The sequence below is a fragment of the Dendropsophus ebraccatus genome, chromosome 1 (assembly GCF_027789765.1).
Source record: "Dendropsophus ebraccatus isolate aDenEbr1 chromosome 1, aDenEbr1.pat, whole genome shotgun sequence".
NCBI lineage: Eukaryota > Metazoa > Chordata > Amphibia > Anura > Hylidae > Dendropsophus > Dendropsophus ebraccatus.
Window position 1 is genome coordinate 26,794,670 of NC_091454.1, and position 16,289 is coordinate 26,810,958.

The 16,289-nt window shown below is 39.9% G+C and overlaps 1 protein-coding gene across 1 annotated transcript in view; it reads left to right on the forward strand.

The window, feature by feature from the left end:
• The window catches only part of RNF213 (ring finger protein 213), a 74,183-nt gene that overhangs the window by 34,713 nt on the left and 23,181 nt on the right, over nt 1–16,289 (forward strand). The window contains exons 19-30 of the mRNA XM_069969150.1: nt 136–272; nt 475–570; nt 1,342–1,460; nt 5,689–5,796; nt 7,068–7,270; nt 7,599–7,740; nt 9,126–9,261; nt 11,636–11,818; nt 12,205–12,344; nt 12,889–13,043; nt 13,136–13,345; nt 13,574–13,755. Coding sequence (XP_069825251.1) covers nt 136–272; nt 475–570; nt 1,342–1,460; nt 5,689–5,796; nt 7,068–7,270; nt 7,599–7,740; nt 9,126–9,261; nt 11,636–11,818; nt 12,205–12,344; nt 12,889–13,043; nt 13,136–13,345; nt 13,574–13,755 — 1,811 coding nt within the window. The remainder of the gene's footprint in view (nt 1–135; nt 273–474; nt 571–1,341; nt 1,461–5,688; nt 5,797–7,067; nt 7,271–7,598; nt 7,741–9,125; nt 9,262–11,635; nt 11,819–12,204; nt 12,345–12,888; nt 13,044–13,135; nt 13,346–13,573; nt 13,756–16,289) is intronic.

Below are 16,289 nucleotides of genomic sequence, written 5' to 3' on the forward strand. Positions count from 1 at the left end.
ATTACCATAGTTCTTCTAAAGTAAAAGTACGGGTATAGCTTGACATTTTGTAATTTTTGGTTATATATGTGCAAGGTAATTTAATAATTTAACAATATTAAAAAATGATTAAATTTAAACTCTTGTTCTGTTTAGATCACAACATTTTCACGCCTTCTTACCTCGGCTGACAAAAAGATTTTAGAAGCTGAATTACAAGACAGTATCAGCAACATTGACATTTTGTCCCTTCAGCAGTTTGACACAGAATTCTCATTCTTGAAAAAAATTAGGTAAGGGCGGGCTGCCGCTTCAGTCACTGATTCAGTCTGTCAGGGGTTCCACAACCGTTCACCGTGGGCACTAGGAGAGGCAAGTTCCTACTTGTAATCAATTTCCCCCCTTTTCCTGGAGGCTGCTGGCTTTTAGAAATCGTTGAAACCGTGATCTTATGACTTCGATAGGTGTATTACTTTTGTTTTCTTTCATTTCTAGGAGTTCTCTAGAATCTTCATCTGGAAATCTAATACTGATTATACAAACTGATTTTGAGGAAGGGTCCCAGGGAGCAAATCTTGTCGCTTCAGCAAAGTGAGTTGAATGAAAATGAGTCCAAACACACAAAGCTTTATTCCAAGATTAAGATCGTAGATGAACTGAGAGTTCGGGCCGATAAAGCTTTATGGCCAATGGGAAATGCAATACTTAATAGACAACAAAACAAATTATTATAAATTGGGATCCAGAAAATTAATAGAGCCTAAATTATCCTGGTTTCAGACTTATTGAATTCAAATGATCATGGACAAAGAATAAATTAACTAGATCTGAACCCAATTTCAGCCAATATGGACAACCTGGATTTCTTAGTTTGCGTGAATCTTCCCGCTCCTTTCTTATGGATGACCTAACAGAATTTTTTGTTGTCTGTTTCTTTCATACTTTTGCACTATTAGTAGCTGCCAGATTGCTCAACCACCCGTCATTTTTTTATTCTAGTAGTTCAGCATATTAAATAGTCTGTCATCCTCTGGACTACTTAGTATATAGCTTAGTAAAATATAGCTTACCCCTACATTTGACATTTTCTTATTGTTTCTTTAACTTCTATAGTATTAAATGGAGAGAGATGCACACATGTAAGCCCATCCCTCTATATAGCCTTTGTTTGGAGGCTGTTCCCCTATTAGATAGGGGTCCCAGAGGTAGGAATTGCAACCTTCAGACATTAATGGAGTATTGTGTGATTATGCCAAAAATATCTACAGTGTAAGGAAAAAAAAAATAAAATATATATATATAATTATATAATTTTAGATTACATGACTTGTTCATTACCTGTGTATAATTACTCATCCTTAGGTACTCTGCTGTCAATGAAATAAACAAAATAAATCTCGATCAAAAATGTGTCTTTATCTACTTTATAACCAAGCTACCGAGAATCAAAGGTGGAACATCATATGTGGGCTTCCGTGGAGGTAAGACATACTTAAATGGATTCTCAAAACATTACTTTCCAAAACTACTTATTAAAATCTTCAGAGGTGTAGCTAGGTGGGAGCTGGTCATGGGCAGATCACATGCCCTGGGGGTTAGATGGCAAGAGAATTTAAGGTGCCCACACACCTCCAATAACTGTCGGCAAAACAATTGTTCATTCTCACCCACCCTTTTCATACACCTGAACATTCTCTCCCACTCTTTTCATACACCTGAACATTCGCCACTTACAAACATAGATGTGTTCTCTAAGGGGAGGGGCAAGCTGTAGCCAGACTGCTCTAGTGGTGGCATATCTTTCTGAGAACTAAGGAGTCGGCCAGTGGAAATGAGGTGGGGCCTAAAGCATTCATGGCCTAGGCCTGTAGCGCTTTTCTCCCCACCTTCATCTAACCCAAGGGCTTGCAAAAATGTGTTATCATTAACACCTTGCCGCCACAATAAAAAAAAATCTTCTTAGCCAAAATATCAGCCCCAGGAGAAAATCAGACCCCGGGACCGAACATGGTGGCATGGAGTGTAGAAAACTGTACTGGTGGTTTGGGGATGGTTAATACAACAATAATTCCAGTATACAGGGAAAGAAACCTAAATAAATCGCATGTGCAAAACAGTATACCCTGCAAATAGTCAATACCAATATAACAAGGAAAACTCAAGAGACTACCAAAATATACCACATACACAAATTGAGCACAACTTCCTTAATGCAAAAAAATTCCTTTATTATTTAAAAATTAATAAAATAAAAATGTCGAAAACATAAAGAATGAGGGAAAAGGTGATGACAGTACAACAATCCAGGGAAAACACAATATGAATGACAAAGACGATGAGTAAAAAGATATTGCATATATAAAGGGCACAGGTACAATCAATAGTACAAATAACAGGATCCCAAGAAAAACACCTCTCAAAAATCCATAAGTGCATTAGTGCATGTGAGGCAAGCCGTCTAAACACAATTGGGACCTGTAAACGTTACACTCCTATGATTGCCACCAGCCCAAAAAGACATACAAATATAAGTCAAGTCTTACCCATATTGCTGCTTCCCTGGCACACCCCGACGCGCGTTTCGCAGATGACCACTTTATCAAGGGGCATATTCTATTGCATGTGCCCACTCTATTTATACTCATATCCCTTATTGGAGGCATCCATGAGCTTCCGGAACGCCGACGCTTGCTTCCGGTCACTGGCCGACAACGTCACATCCGCTCCGGTACTCAACGGGTATGCGCACGCGCGAACAAAAGATAGTCCGCGCACGCGCACAACCCATACTGACACCGTGCGCATGTCACATCCGCCCGGCCCGCCCGAAGCAAGCGTACTCCGTAAGCCAACATGTAAAGGGAGGGGGAGGAGGAGGGGAAGAAGGAGCTATAACAAGAAGATTATTTCAACAAAGAAATACCAGAATACTAGAAATATAAAAGTTTGATGCGTCGCATCCAAACAGTGTTTTTAGTGTACTGTGCTAAAGTGAAGAAGACTGTCCATTAGGACAGATAAAGAATATAGAAAAATAATTTATAGAGACTAGCATCAGAAGATATTAAAAGTGTAATACAAAGTGCAAAAAATAAGTGATATAAAGTGACAAGTAATAAAAAGTGCCAGTGCAAGAAGTATAAAAACCACAAGTGCAATGATAATAAATAGCTGATCAAAATTCGTATCAAAAAAATGGAAATATCCATATGTGAATAAATAAAAAATACATTAAAAGCGCACAAAAATAGAAAACACATAAAAACGCACCAAATAGAGAATACATAAAAAAACGCATGAAAAACGCAAAAAAAAAAAAAAAAAAAAAAAAAAAAAAAAAAAAAAAAGATAAATAATTAATAGTTTCACATATTTCTTCATTATTTCTTCTTCATCTTTTCTTTATTTCTTCCTTCCCTCCAATCACTTCACACAACCCCCTCAGAATATTTTCACCACGGGAACTCATGGATGAATCCAATCACATCAGTGCATAAATTTTAAAACTGCATAAAAACAAAGGGACAAACAAAATTAAAAACAGAACCAAGCAATGGGGTCACAGAAATGGCGCAAAACTACATTGTTCATTTAAACCTCCTGGTGTCATAGTACCTAAAATTGTTATCCAACGGCATTCCTTTTGTGCCAAGATTCGTCTTGCATTGCCTCCTCTGATGCCAACCTGTACTTTCTCTATCCCCCTAACCTTAAACGTCCTGGGGTCACTTTGATGGTATAGTTTGAAGTGACGAGGGATTGTTTTCAATTGATCCACTTCTTGTATGTCCTTGGCTGCCATGATTCCTCTGACGTGTTCCCTCACCCGCACTCGTAGCTCTCTCGAAGTGAGACCCACATAAATTTTACCACATCCGCATGTGGCATAGTATACCACCAGTGTGCTGCTGCATGAGATATAATCTCTGATGGTATATTCTCTGGAGCCATCAGCTGTTGTAAAGGTCTGTGTCCGCTCCATATTGTTACACGCCATGCAGCCACCACAAGGGAAGCACCCCCTCCTGGGTGCACCTACACCGAATGGATTTTGCACCTTTGCCACATAGTGGCTTTTTACAAGTAGATCTCTAAGATTTTTACTTCTACGTGCAGTTAGGGCTGGGGTTTTCGTCAATTTTGTGGCCAACGTTGCGTTTTTTGATGTATTCTCTATTTGGTGCGTTTTTATGTGTTTTCTATTTTTGTGCGCTTTTAATGTATTTTTTATTTATTCACATATGGATATTTCCATTTTTTTGATACGAATTTTGATCAGCTATTTATTATCATTGCACTTGTGGTTTTTATACTTCTTGCACTGGCACTTTTTATTACTTGTCACTTTATATCACTTATTTTTTGCACTTTGTATTACACTTTTAATATCTTCTGATGCTAGTCTCTATAAATTATTTTTCTATATTCTTTATCTGTCCTAATGGACAGTCTTCTTCACTTTAGCACAGTACACTAAAAACACTGTTTGGATGCGACGCATCAAACTTTTATATTTCTAGTATTCTGGTATTTCTTTGTTGAAATAATCTTCTTGTTATAGCTCCTTCTTCCCCTCCTCCTCCCCCTCCCTTTACATGTTGGCTTACGGAGTACGCTTGCTTCGGGCGGGCCGGGCGGATGTGACATGCGCACGGTGTCAGTATGGGTTGTGCGCGTGCGCGGACTATCTTTTGTTCGCGCGTGCGCATACCCGTTGAGTACCGGAGCGGATGTGACGTTGTCGGCCAGTGACCGGAAGCAAGCGTCGGCGTTCCGGAAGCTCATGGATGCCTCCAATAAGGGATATGAGTATAAATAGAGTGGGCACATGCAATAGAATATGCCCCTTGATAAAGTGGTCATCTGCGAAACGCGCGTCGGGGTGTGCCAGGGAAGCAGCAATATGGGTAAGACTTGACTTATATTTGTATGTCTTTTTGGGCTGGTGGCAATCATAGGAGTGTAACGTTTACAGGTCCCAATTGTGTTTAGACGGCTTGCCTCACATGCACTAATGCACTTATGGATTTTTGAGAGGTGTTTTTCTTGGGATCCTGTTATTTGTACTATTGATTGTACCTGTGCCCTTTATATATGCAATATCTTTTTACTCATCGTCTTTGTCATTCATATTGTGTTTTCCCTGGATTGTTGTACTGTCATCACCTTTTCCCTCATTCTTTATGTTTTCGACATTTTTATTTTATTAATTTTTAAATAATAAAGGAATTTTTTTGCATTAAGGAAGTTGTGCTCAATTTGTGTATGTGGTATATTTTGGTTTGGGGATGGGTTGCAGCTGGTACAGATATGCTTTTAAGCTAAATTACATGATATTGGTCAATGGAAACCAAAATTCTCCACTAGTTTAGGGCTGGATTACAAATTACACCAAAAAACTAATTGATATTCCAGGCAGATCCCAATGAGATGGTGGATGGTGACCTGGGGTATAACCTCCCAATCCTGGATCAGTGAGCTCATGGAAAGTTTGTGGAGCCACTTGACGACATCGGATGCACTGAAACATAAGTGAATACTTTACATTTAGGGGTGTTTATGTCTAATACACATCACCTGACTGTATAATCACATTCATCACTTAAAATTCACTTCCATTATTAAATTTAAGGTCACACCCATTTGACAGTGCCATGAATCTCATTATTGTATTTACACCTTAAACATTTTATTATCTTTCTCTGTAAGGTTTGTGGCAGTCTGTGCACATTGATGATCTGAGGAAATCTAAAGATATGGCGACAGATGTAACAGCCCTTCTGAAGTTCACCATCAGCCAGTTGTTCTGCACTTCAGGTAAGCATGACAGATGTCAACTTTAAAGAATAACTAGTCAATAATAAGTCAGTAAGTAATATTGTGTCCATTGTGTCATATGACTTATTCCTTTTTTTCCCCCTTTTTTATATTGCAACGTTTAAGCACTTTAAGAAGTTGTCTTAATGATACAATAATAATAATAATAATAATAATGGTTAAGCAGAAACCAGCACAGAAGTTACCTGCGCCGAGCCATACAAATTGGCAATTTTTTCCATCCTGTGTAATACCAGTATACCTAGATCACTCTGTGTGATGCTAGCGTATCTGACGATGTCATGCATGATACATGGATCTCAAATTATCATGTGTAATAAGCCATTCCGTGTGCTTTTACTGTATGTAACCAAATTGTATCTTACGACAATGTATCTAAGCCCTATCATATGTAATACTAGGGTATAGGTCTATCCTGTTATACACTTAAAGAGACTTTGTCAGCAGGTTTAGGCTGTCCTATCTCAGGGTAGCATACACTAGTGACAGAGAAGCTGAACTCAATGATGTATCACTTACATTGTTCTGTGCAGCTGATTAAGGGATATCTTCCTGAACAACATAGACAATAAGTAGTCCTCTCCATCATGTGCGTGAGCCCAGTAGTCCTGAATATTCATGAGGAGCAAAAAACTTCGCCCACCAGCTGCTGATTGGCAGTTATCTATCCATGCTGTGTATAGGCAGCCAACTATCAGTCAGCAGCTGAGGGGCAGGGGGAGGGGTGTGGCAAGAATCATATTCTCCTGCATATTAGGAGAACTGCTAAACAAAATAATATAAGTAATACACCAATTCCTGTCACTAGTTTATGCTGTCCTCAAGATTCCCTTTAAGTACCTCATCCTATATATGATGTTTTAGTCTGTCCCATTCTGTGTAAAACGACTGTATACAAGCCTATCAATAGTGCCTATTGTGGTTGACAATAGTACATATTAGCCTATCCTGTGACTTTTGGTATCTCCTCCTATTAGAGGGCTTTTGGTACTTGTATGGGCACTGCAACCTCTTTACACATTGGCTTGTACTTACACTACTATTTGTAGCATTGTTGCAATGTACTGTCATCTTTGCCTGTTCCAGGGACAAGGTTGCATTACCTTGCACAAGGGTATTCAGGGTGCTGGAATGCAGGCAACTTCAGTTGTAATATTTGTCGCTTTTAATGGGCATAGGCCATCTATTTGTAAAGGCTAGCTACCCCCTTTAAACTAACAGTTAGTATTCACATGTTTTTGTTATTTAAGGACTTGAAACAAAGGGCAATGAAAGTACAAATCTGGACAGAGAAACAGCAATGGAGGTAGAAAACTCTACATCTAGTGGCATTGAAATACAAGCAAGCGGTCATGTGGAGGATAGCAACTCAATGGAAATAGATGAAATAAATAACAAAATGGAGACTGTATCTGAAAAGAAGACAGATGTGCCAACAGCCACTTTTGAAAATGTAGGAATAATTACATTTAAATATTTTACTTTTCTTTTTTTTTCTAATTAAAATACAAACATATGTTTAATTTGTTTTTTTTTCCGTTTTATGTTATGTAATTCATATTAAAACGAAGGACAGAACAATCAGATTTTAGTGTGGGCGCTGAATGGATGATATGTGGAAAGGAAATTAAGATTTGTTAATTCCAACAATTTTTTTTATTTAAAAATAACAGATATCCTTATTCACAGCAGATAACAGCTATCCTTAGCCACTTGTATTCATCATTGTTGTAATGATAACTGCTAGAACTTAGGTGTTAAGCCTTCCCTTATGTTTGCAGATGCTGGATACCACTACTCTCATCAGAAGCTGTGTCCAGAATGCTATAGGCTTGTTACGGGATGAGGCGTGTATTGATAGCCGCAGCACCCGAAGGATTGAAGTCCTGATAAACCTACTGAGTACGGACAGTGAACTGAAAGGTATGGTTACTTATGGAACAAATTAGTTATTTGTTTGCAATGTTTTTTATGTATAAAGGAGTCAGCCAACCTCACTTTAATTTCCACACCAGAATTTTATATCTGACATTGACACAGTAGAGATTCACAACCTCAGAAGAGTATTATACCCTACTTAACCTTATAAACTAAAACATTGAGGCTCATTCTAATTCATTTTCAAAGTATTTTTCTGCGAAGTTTAACAGTTTTACAGCAATATGTTGGATATATAGTATTTTTCCATTCTACCACAAGCCAAAAGTACCCTAAGAGAATTTAAGACTAGTAAAGAGAGGTGTAAGGTTAGGATAGGAACACATAATAGATTGATAATAGAACACCATTGAAAATGTTTTTAGCGATAACCTATATGCCCCCTTCCCTATCTACCCACTCCCCCTTACCTGATACCTGTCGACCATGGATTCTTCAGCCACTGCCATCTCGTGTCTATGTTGTCATCTGTAGAAGACTGGCCTAACTAATGTCACTTAGTTCGGCCAGCCCCCCTCTACTACATTGTCAGATGACTCACAGCTTGCTCAGCTCCAATTGGCTAACAAGCCGTCAGCCATCTGACAGTCTCCAGTCTCCGAAGCCAGAAGAAAAGAACCGACCAGAGCCCCGGGGTCTGCGAACAGCAGCAAATTCAAATAAAGATGCACTCAGGAGGGATGGTAAGTATAAAAATAAGTTTAAAAAATATGTTTGTTGTTGTTTGTGTGTTTGTTCAGGTGCCAGAGTTGTCCTTTTAGGAAGGAGTATATTAAAAGTATATATAAAAAAAAGTAATAATTGGTCTCAATACAGTCTAGGCTGGGCAGTTATAAATATATAAATATTGATGACTAGGGTACATGTTGTATCTTGTCAGTAGGCATGCAGATTACAGGAAAGTAGGAATCAGAGGCAGATGCATCAGGTGATATTTGAATTACACACTTGAATTCATTTTTTTATTAAATTGGTTTTTTTTTTTATATTTGTTTGATGAGCAAATGCAGACTTAAAGGAGTGCTGTAATGTTTATCTAAAAATGTGCTCAGTTTGGTGGGGGGAAAAAAACCTCAAAACATTTATTACCTTCCTCACTCCCCATTGTTGTTCTTCTGAAGACAGTCCTGCTGCTTTCTTTGGTGTCTCTGCATGGTATTGCCCACTTATTCAATCAGCAGCTGCTGCAGTCTCCTGCCTTAGCAACTGATTGGCTGAGCAGGCAATACCACACGCCTCCTCAAACAGAAGAAACAGTGTGCAATGGGATGAGCTGATGGGGAGTGGCGACAGTGGGGCGAGTGAGGAAGGTCTGTTTTCTGCCAGGCTAAACTATATATTTACGTGTGTGTATTGTCTTCTTTTTGCAGAATCCTTCTTAAAATATCTGAAACTCCGTGTGTATAACATGCTCAAGACTCAGGAGGAACAGTCATACCATGCAGTAGATTGGGTTGTACGAGAGGCTGCAAATCTAGATGCTCTGCAGGAAGCTGGAACTTTCAGGTTAGAAAGGCTATCGGCTGATTAGTTTTTACTAGAAATAAGTGAAGTTTTAAAATTTTTGGTTCACATCCAAAAAAGGAACACACACACCAATTTCTTTTTAAACTGCTCAAAACTTCAGTATCTTTTTTTTTTTTTTTTTGCATAGAAACATATACATGTTTATCATACAGTTTTTGTGCATAAGTCACCCAGTGTGTTGTAGCGGCAAAGTCTTTTTCCAAAGCGTCCTAGTTCAGCTTATAGCCTTCCGGACATTGTTCACGGCAGGGGGAAAAAATCCAACATATCCATGAAAGAGATCGCGACGTTTCAAGAGCGCATGCTCCCTTTGTCAAGCCTACTACAAGTGCATCCCATCACCATTAAATATACCTCGCCTCTCGTGAGACCTTATTTCTGTTAAAACAATGTAGAAAATAACATCAAAATCATGGAAAAAATTGTATTATTCAAACAGAGTGGTTATTTACATTCTATTCATTGTAGAAAAACACTGAAATTACAATTCTCATTTAACCCTTTTGGGCTCAGTGCTTCCATCTTCTGGATCCAATAGACCTCACGCTGTAGGAGTTTCCTCTGTACCTGCTTACTATCTGTCCCTTCTATCTCCTCCAGTATAAGCCATCGTAGCTCACTCACTCTATGGTTACACTGATGGAAATATCTGGCTACACCAGTTTCTCCGTAACTCTGTTCTTTCTTATCTGTTCTATCATCCATATTCTCTTTTTTCTGCTTCTGTTCATAGTTTCTTATAGCGCTGCGATGTTCATTCAATCTTGTCTTAACTGGTCTTACTGTCTGTCCTATGTACACTTTCCCACAAGGACACTTAAGCATGTATATAACCTGCTTGGAATTACATGAATGCCAGCCCTTAATCTTCACTGGATAGCCCTTGGTGGGATGGGAAATCTGATCTCCTTTAATCACAGCGTTACAGCTTTGACATGACAAACAGGGGAATGTGCCAGTTTTTTTTTAGCTCTAAGTAATTTCTGTCTAGAGGCTTTTCTGTTTTGTAAATCTGCTCTTACTAAATAGTTGGCAAGCGGTTTACCTTTCCTGAAAATAAATCTTGGGGTATCCCCAAACATTCTCCCAAATTTGGGATCAGCCTGTAGGATCCCTCAATATTTAAGAACAGTTTTCTTAATCATATCAGAGTGTTTCCTTAGAAAATAACGAAGTACTCAAACTCCCATCTTCCTCTTTTCTCACCTCCACATCCAAGTAATGTATTTCCCTCTCGTCACATTCCAAAGAAAATTCAATAAGTGTGTGCCTCTGGTCGAGGTCGTGGACGTACGCTTCCAACTGCTCCATGGAGCCCGACGACACCAGGTACACGTCGTCCACATACCTCAACCAGAGCACCACAAAGCCACTGAACTCATGAGACCAAACGTACTCCTCTTCAAATTTACTCATAAAAATATTAGCAGAACTTGGTGCCACAGGGGACCCCATCGAGGTCCCCTGTAGCTGGAGATAGTAGTCCTCCCCAAACCTGAAGTAGTTTTTGGTTAGGATAACATCCAACAGGTTAATCAAGAACCGGATCTTACCATTCTGCAATGTAGGGTCCCTGCAAAGTTGCTCTATCACCGCAACGACGCCTTCATCTGAGGGGATATTAGTATACAATGATTTAATATCAAGAGTACACAAAAATGTGTTACCTGTGACATTCAATTCAGCAATTCTATCTAGGAACTCGTTAGTATCCCTTAGACAATTAGGTAATTTGGACACAATCTTTTGTAGAAAACTATCTACATACACAGCCAGTGGGTGAAAAACAGAATTCACACCCAAGACTATAGAATTTTTGGTTCGCCAGGTTTGCATATTTTTGGCCTAAAATTTGTGAACTTGTTACCCTCCAGCTCGCTCAGCCAATTACTAACTAAGACAGGGCAGCTCTGCGACCAGTTATTGGCTAAGCAGGCTGTCACTCTCCAGACAAGAGTTGCAGCCTGCTCACCCGAACAGTGACTGACTAAGATGCGACAGCACTGCAGCCAATCACTGCCTATGGAGCTGTCCCTTCTTTGAAATGACTTTCCCCTCAGCCAATCAGTGACTGACTGGGACGGCACAGCGCCACAGCCAGCGATTAGCTGAGCTATCACTCTTTCCTGGAGAGTGACAGCCCGCTTAGCCAATCACTGGCCACGGAGCTGTCCCATCTCAGTTAGTAATTGGCTTAGCGAGCTGGAGGCATGGGGACAAAGAAGAGGACATTGAATTTGGTGGTAAGCATTCCACCTATTTGTATTTTTGAGAGAGTTGAGTATTGGGAAGAAGGACTTTGTCTTTCTAATAGTCCTCAATATTTTCCCTAATAATAATTCTTTACTTGCAGGCAAACCCTCTGGAAACGTGTTCAAAGAGCTGTCACACCATTTTTATCTCTTATTTTATCCATCATTGACTGCAATGGAAACCTGGAGATTCTTGTGAATGACTACACAGAAAACTTAATAAAATCCTTATGGATGTTCATTTTTTCGGATGAAAAACTTCTTCCAGTATCCAGCAACTTCAGGTATTTTTGGCTTATGAAAAGTGATGCGCTGTTTTATTTAGTTTTATAGTTCAGTAGCTCTTTGTGCCTGTATCTTAGATTATACAGGTTTTATATAGCGTTCTGAGTTTTGTGGGATTTTGTGCTTTTTTTTCTGTTAAATAAATGAGATGTCTGGGTTACACTGGTGGTTGGGGCAGAATTTTCCCTCTATCCTGAACCCCTGGCTACAGTCTAAACAATTGGGTGTCAAGTCCCACTGAAAATGTATAACCGCATGCCAGGTGCTCATTGGAGCCTCGTGTAGTCCCATGTAGATAGGAAATAAATTTGTCATAGTAAACCTGTGCCATATATAATGATATCTTAGTATGTGCATGTACGTGAACATTTTCATCCATATACAGTTTGCAGACTGGAACCATTCTGGTAAAGAACAACATGGACATTGCTGCTTTTGGGGCAAATTGTTTGCCTTTCAGCTGGAGAATTAAAGATTATCTAGAAGATATTTGGACCCAAGCTCAGCATATCCATTGTCCAGAAGGTAATCTTCAAAATTGTCTTTCCTGTTAAATGCTTGGCCTTCCTGTTTAATATATCTGCCTTAGGGTATGTTTAATATTGCAGCTGCCACATGTGGTTGAAAGCATGCCCACTTGAAGCAGTCAATGGGCACAACTATGTTACCAGTAATCTTGGCAACATAACATGGCAATGACCACTGCATTTGGGTATAATTGAAGACCACACCCCTTGCAGGGGACGTCATGACATAAACTCTATAAGCATTTTATGATTTCCTTTATTGCTATGGTTTCTGCTATGTTCTACTGTGGGTGTCAAACAACTATTTGTCAGGGATGTGGGTTGTCAGCAATGTATGCCAAAAGAGTGTACCTGCATATATGTTATGTGCCTGTTTCTTTCACCATATTGCATTGTGGGGATCTAGCCAAAGAATGCATATCACATAGTATATAATTTCCTCTACACAGTGGGCATGAGGTATGGAGTAATTGCTTGGATTGTTGTTACTTTTAAATGACTTTTTATATACTTGTTTTTTTTTTCATTCTCCTTATTATCAGGTCCTGAGATGAAATTTTTAGACATCTTCTCACAGACGCCATTAGGAAGTTACATTTCTTCAAAAGGAAAAAGTGACCAGCATAATCTGTTCTTAAACTATCAGCGAGACTTCCTCCTTATGTCTATGACTATATCCTCTCCTAAAGAGCTGAAGGTGGGGTTAGCAGCTTCTACAGAACGTACAGTAAATCACATATTACCTACTATCATTCTAACCCCATGCCATGTACTTCCTATGTGTTGCAGATAATGGAGCATGCCCTTTCAATGTGTATTGAGGAATTGACAACTAATAAAAAAATTGAGCAGCTGACTCTTCCATTGGTGCACATTGGCTACAATACGTTTCAGCACCGACTGCAAAACTTAAGCAGGATTTTGGCACTCTGTCCTTCAGTGCTTCGTTCCCTTGAAGAAAAGATTGAGGGCCGTGATGCAATGTTTAGTGGTCAAATGGTAAGTAGAGTGAGTTGGAGAGTTTTTGTATATTAGCCACAGCAGCGTGCTACCTGCATAGTGTGAACAGTGGTGTTGGAGTGCTGGCCGGTTTTAATTTTTTTGTGTGTGTTATATCCTTGTGACATATCGAGTTTTTTTGACAATGCTCATTTAAAATTAAGTTTACTAACTGTTCCTAGTTGTTTTATGTGTTGGTCTACTATTATGATTCTGCTACATTTCCAGGTTCTCGATATCTTTGCTGCTTCCATATGTATGGAGATAGTAAAAGACAGCGTGACAACCCTAAGCCCACAAGCCTGGATGTGCCAAGTGAAAAACCTACAAATGCCTATTGAACTAATATGTTCAGAAGAATATTTGAAAGGATACAGTTCTAGGTGTCAACAAGGAATTAATCAAATCAGGTAGATTTTTTTCTATAGTTTAATGTACCGAGTCACAAGAAAAAGGATTTTTATATAATTTTATGCCTGTATCAGGTTAAAGGGGTTATCCAGGCTTAGAAAAACATGGCCGTTGTCTGCCAGAAACAGCACAGTTCTTGTCCTCAGGTTGGGTGGGGGTTTTGCAGCTCAGTTTTATTAAAGTAAATGGAGCTGAACTGCAATGCCGCACACAACCTGAGGATAGAGGTGGTGCTGTTTGTGCAAGAATACCCCTGTAGAACCCTATGGATATGCATATAGTGTACATTAGAAACTCTCCCTTTTTTCCACTGTTTACTGTGGAGCATTATTCACATTATTGTAAGTGGGTGAGTACATACGGCCTTCCAGCCTACAGTACACACTACCATACCCTGCTTCAAACACAGCAGTGATAGGGAGCAACCACCTACTAAATACTGAGAATTTGTATGTAGTTTGCAATGGTCATCGCAGCTCAGCATTGTTGCGTGTATACTATAGCACACCACTACAGCATACAGTAGAAATTTCTGGCAGAGTAAGGGCCCTATTCCACGGGCCGAGCAACAATGTAAATGAGCGCCGATCTGCTAGATCGGCGCTCTTTTACTGGGCCTATTCCACGGCCCCCGATGATCGTTAAGCGAGGGCTGCAGGCACATGGTTACCAATGTCCTTGCAGCATACATTACCTGGCAGGACTTCTCCCCGCTCCTTCTTCCTCCCTGGGTCCCGCGGCTTAGCATCAGCTTCGGTGCGGCCTGACTGAGCTGTCAGCCCACTCCCGGCCAGTGATTGGCTAAGCGTCTGACAGCTCAGTCAGGCCGCTCCGGAGCTGCTGATGCTACGAGCGGGACCCGGGGGGAAGACGGAGCGGAGGAGAAGTCCTGCCAGGTAATGTATGCTGCGCTTCTCAAATCGGCGGTCGCCCGCCGTGCACCGCTATTCCACCGTAGCGATGCGCGTGGGGGACCGATGATTTTAGGTTTGGTCCTAAATAAACGATCAGCCGATCAGCCAACCATCGGCTGATCGTTTTCTCTATTCCACCGAGCGATAATCGGCCGAATGGGGCCGATTCGGACGATTATCGCTCCCGTGGAATAGGCCCCTAAGGCTGCTTTCACACATTCCGTAGTTCTGCAGACAGACGCCATTGCCGACAGATATAACCTATATAAGAACACCACCAATTTTCCAATCAAGTTAGATATGAGGTTACCTAGTAACATATATAACCTAAAAAAACTCAAAAAGATCAAAACCAACCACAAATTATTTGAAAAATTCATAATCTTTATTGCAACAATTAATTCCCCATAAAAAAACATATCCACACAATATACACTACATTGGACACTTTAAAAAAAACTCAATGAGGGCCGGACATTGTCATGGACACCTGCAGAGTATGTAACTGCAGAACAATTGATTAGTAAGTCTATTTTTTATATATAACACATAATTGCACATATGCCCACTGCTGTGGCCAATATACCAATACTATGCTGTATTATAAGACTATTGCACTACACCCTAGTGGCCAAAAGATGTAATTACTATACATGTGAATAAGAAGTTGATAACAAAAATTTATAAATAGCAGCAATGTACGTTAACAGAGTAATACTCACTAATAGCAGCAATCAAATTATTGCACTAGACCCTTCTTAATTTAATAGCAGTATATAAATCGATCTCATGACATCAATCCCCAAACACATGCACTAGTCCATCTAAGTCTAATAACAGCATATAAATCATTCCATGGGCACAAGTCCAGTGTATACCATAATCCACACTTACACAGTCTCAGACCCAGTGGCCATGGATGCCGGCACCTCCTCTGCACACCCCATTGAAGACAGACTAGAGACCCATTTGTTTAAATGGCCTTGTTCACACGTCTGTACATGTAATAGAGCCGTGATCCACACTGGAAAAAAAAACAAAAACAGGCAGGCCCTTGTAAAGACCTGCAGTTGTAGCACGGATCACTATTATCTAATGAATGGGTCCATGGATTGCAGATATGTGGATGCAGCTGTCCGTAGCTACAGGTCTGCAGGTCTGGACAATCCTATGAAACGTGTGAGTGTAGCCATGTATCCATGCACTCAGTAGGGTCTACATCCCACATATATATTGTTCCTTTTTCATGAATTTTGTTTCCCACTGTAAGATGAGTTTATTCTCATTTTTTAGTATCTGTAGCGTAGTTACAAAAAACGTCCTTTGTAGTGAATGAGGCATCGATGTGTCAATGTATAGGGGAAGCAAAGGATATACAGTGGTACTTTGGTTTAAGAGTAACTTGGTATAAGAGCGTTTTGGTTTAAGAGCTCACAGTTTTTCAAAATTGTGACTTGGTTTAAGAGCATTGCTTTGGTTTAAGAGCTCCCAGGACTGGGTGGGAACGCGAGTGGAGGAGGGGCATGGTCTGTATAGTGGGATCTACAGCACTGTACTCTGTCCCAGGAAGTCTCCCTCACCTTCCAAATCATAGCAGATCCACTTGAGGCTGGGGCTTA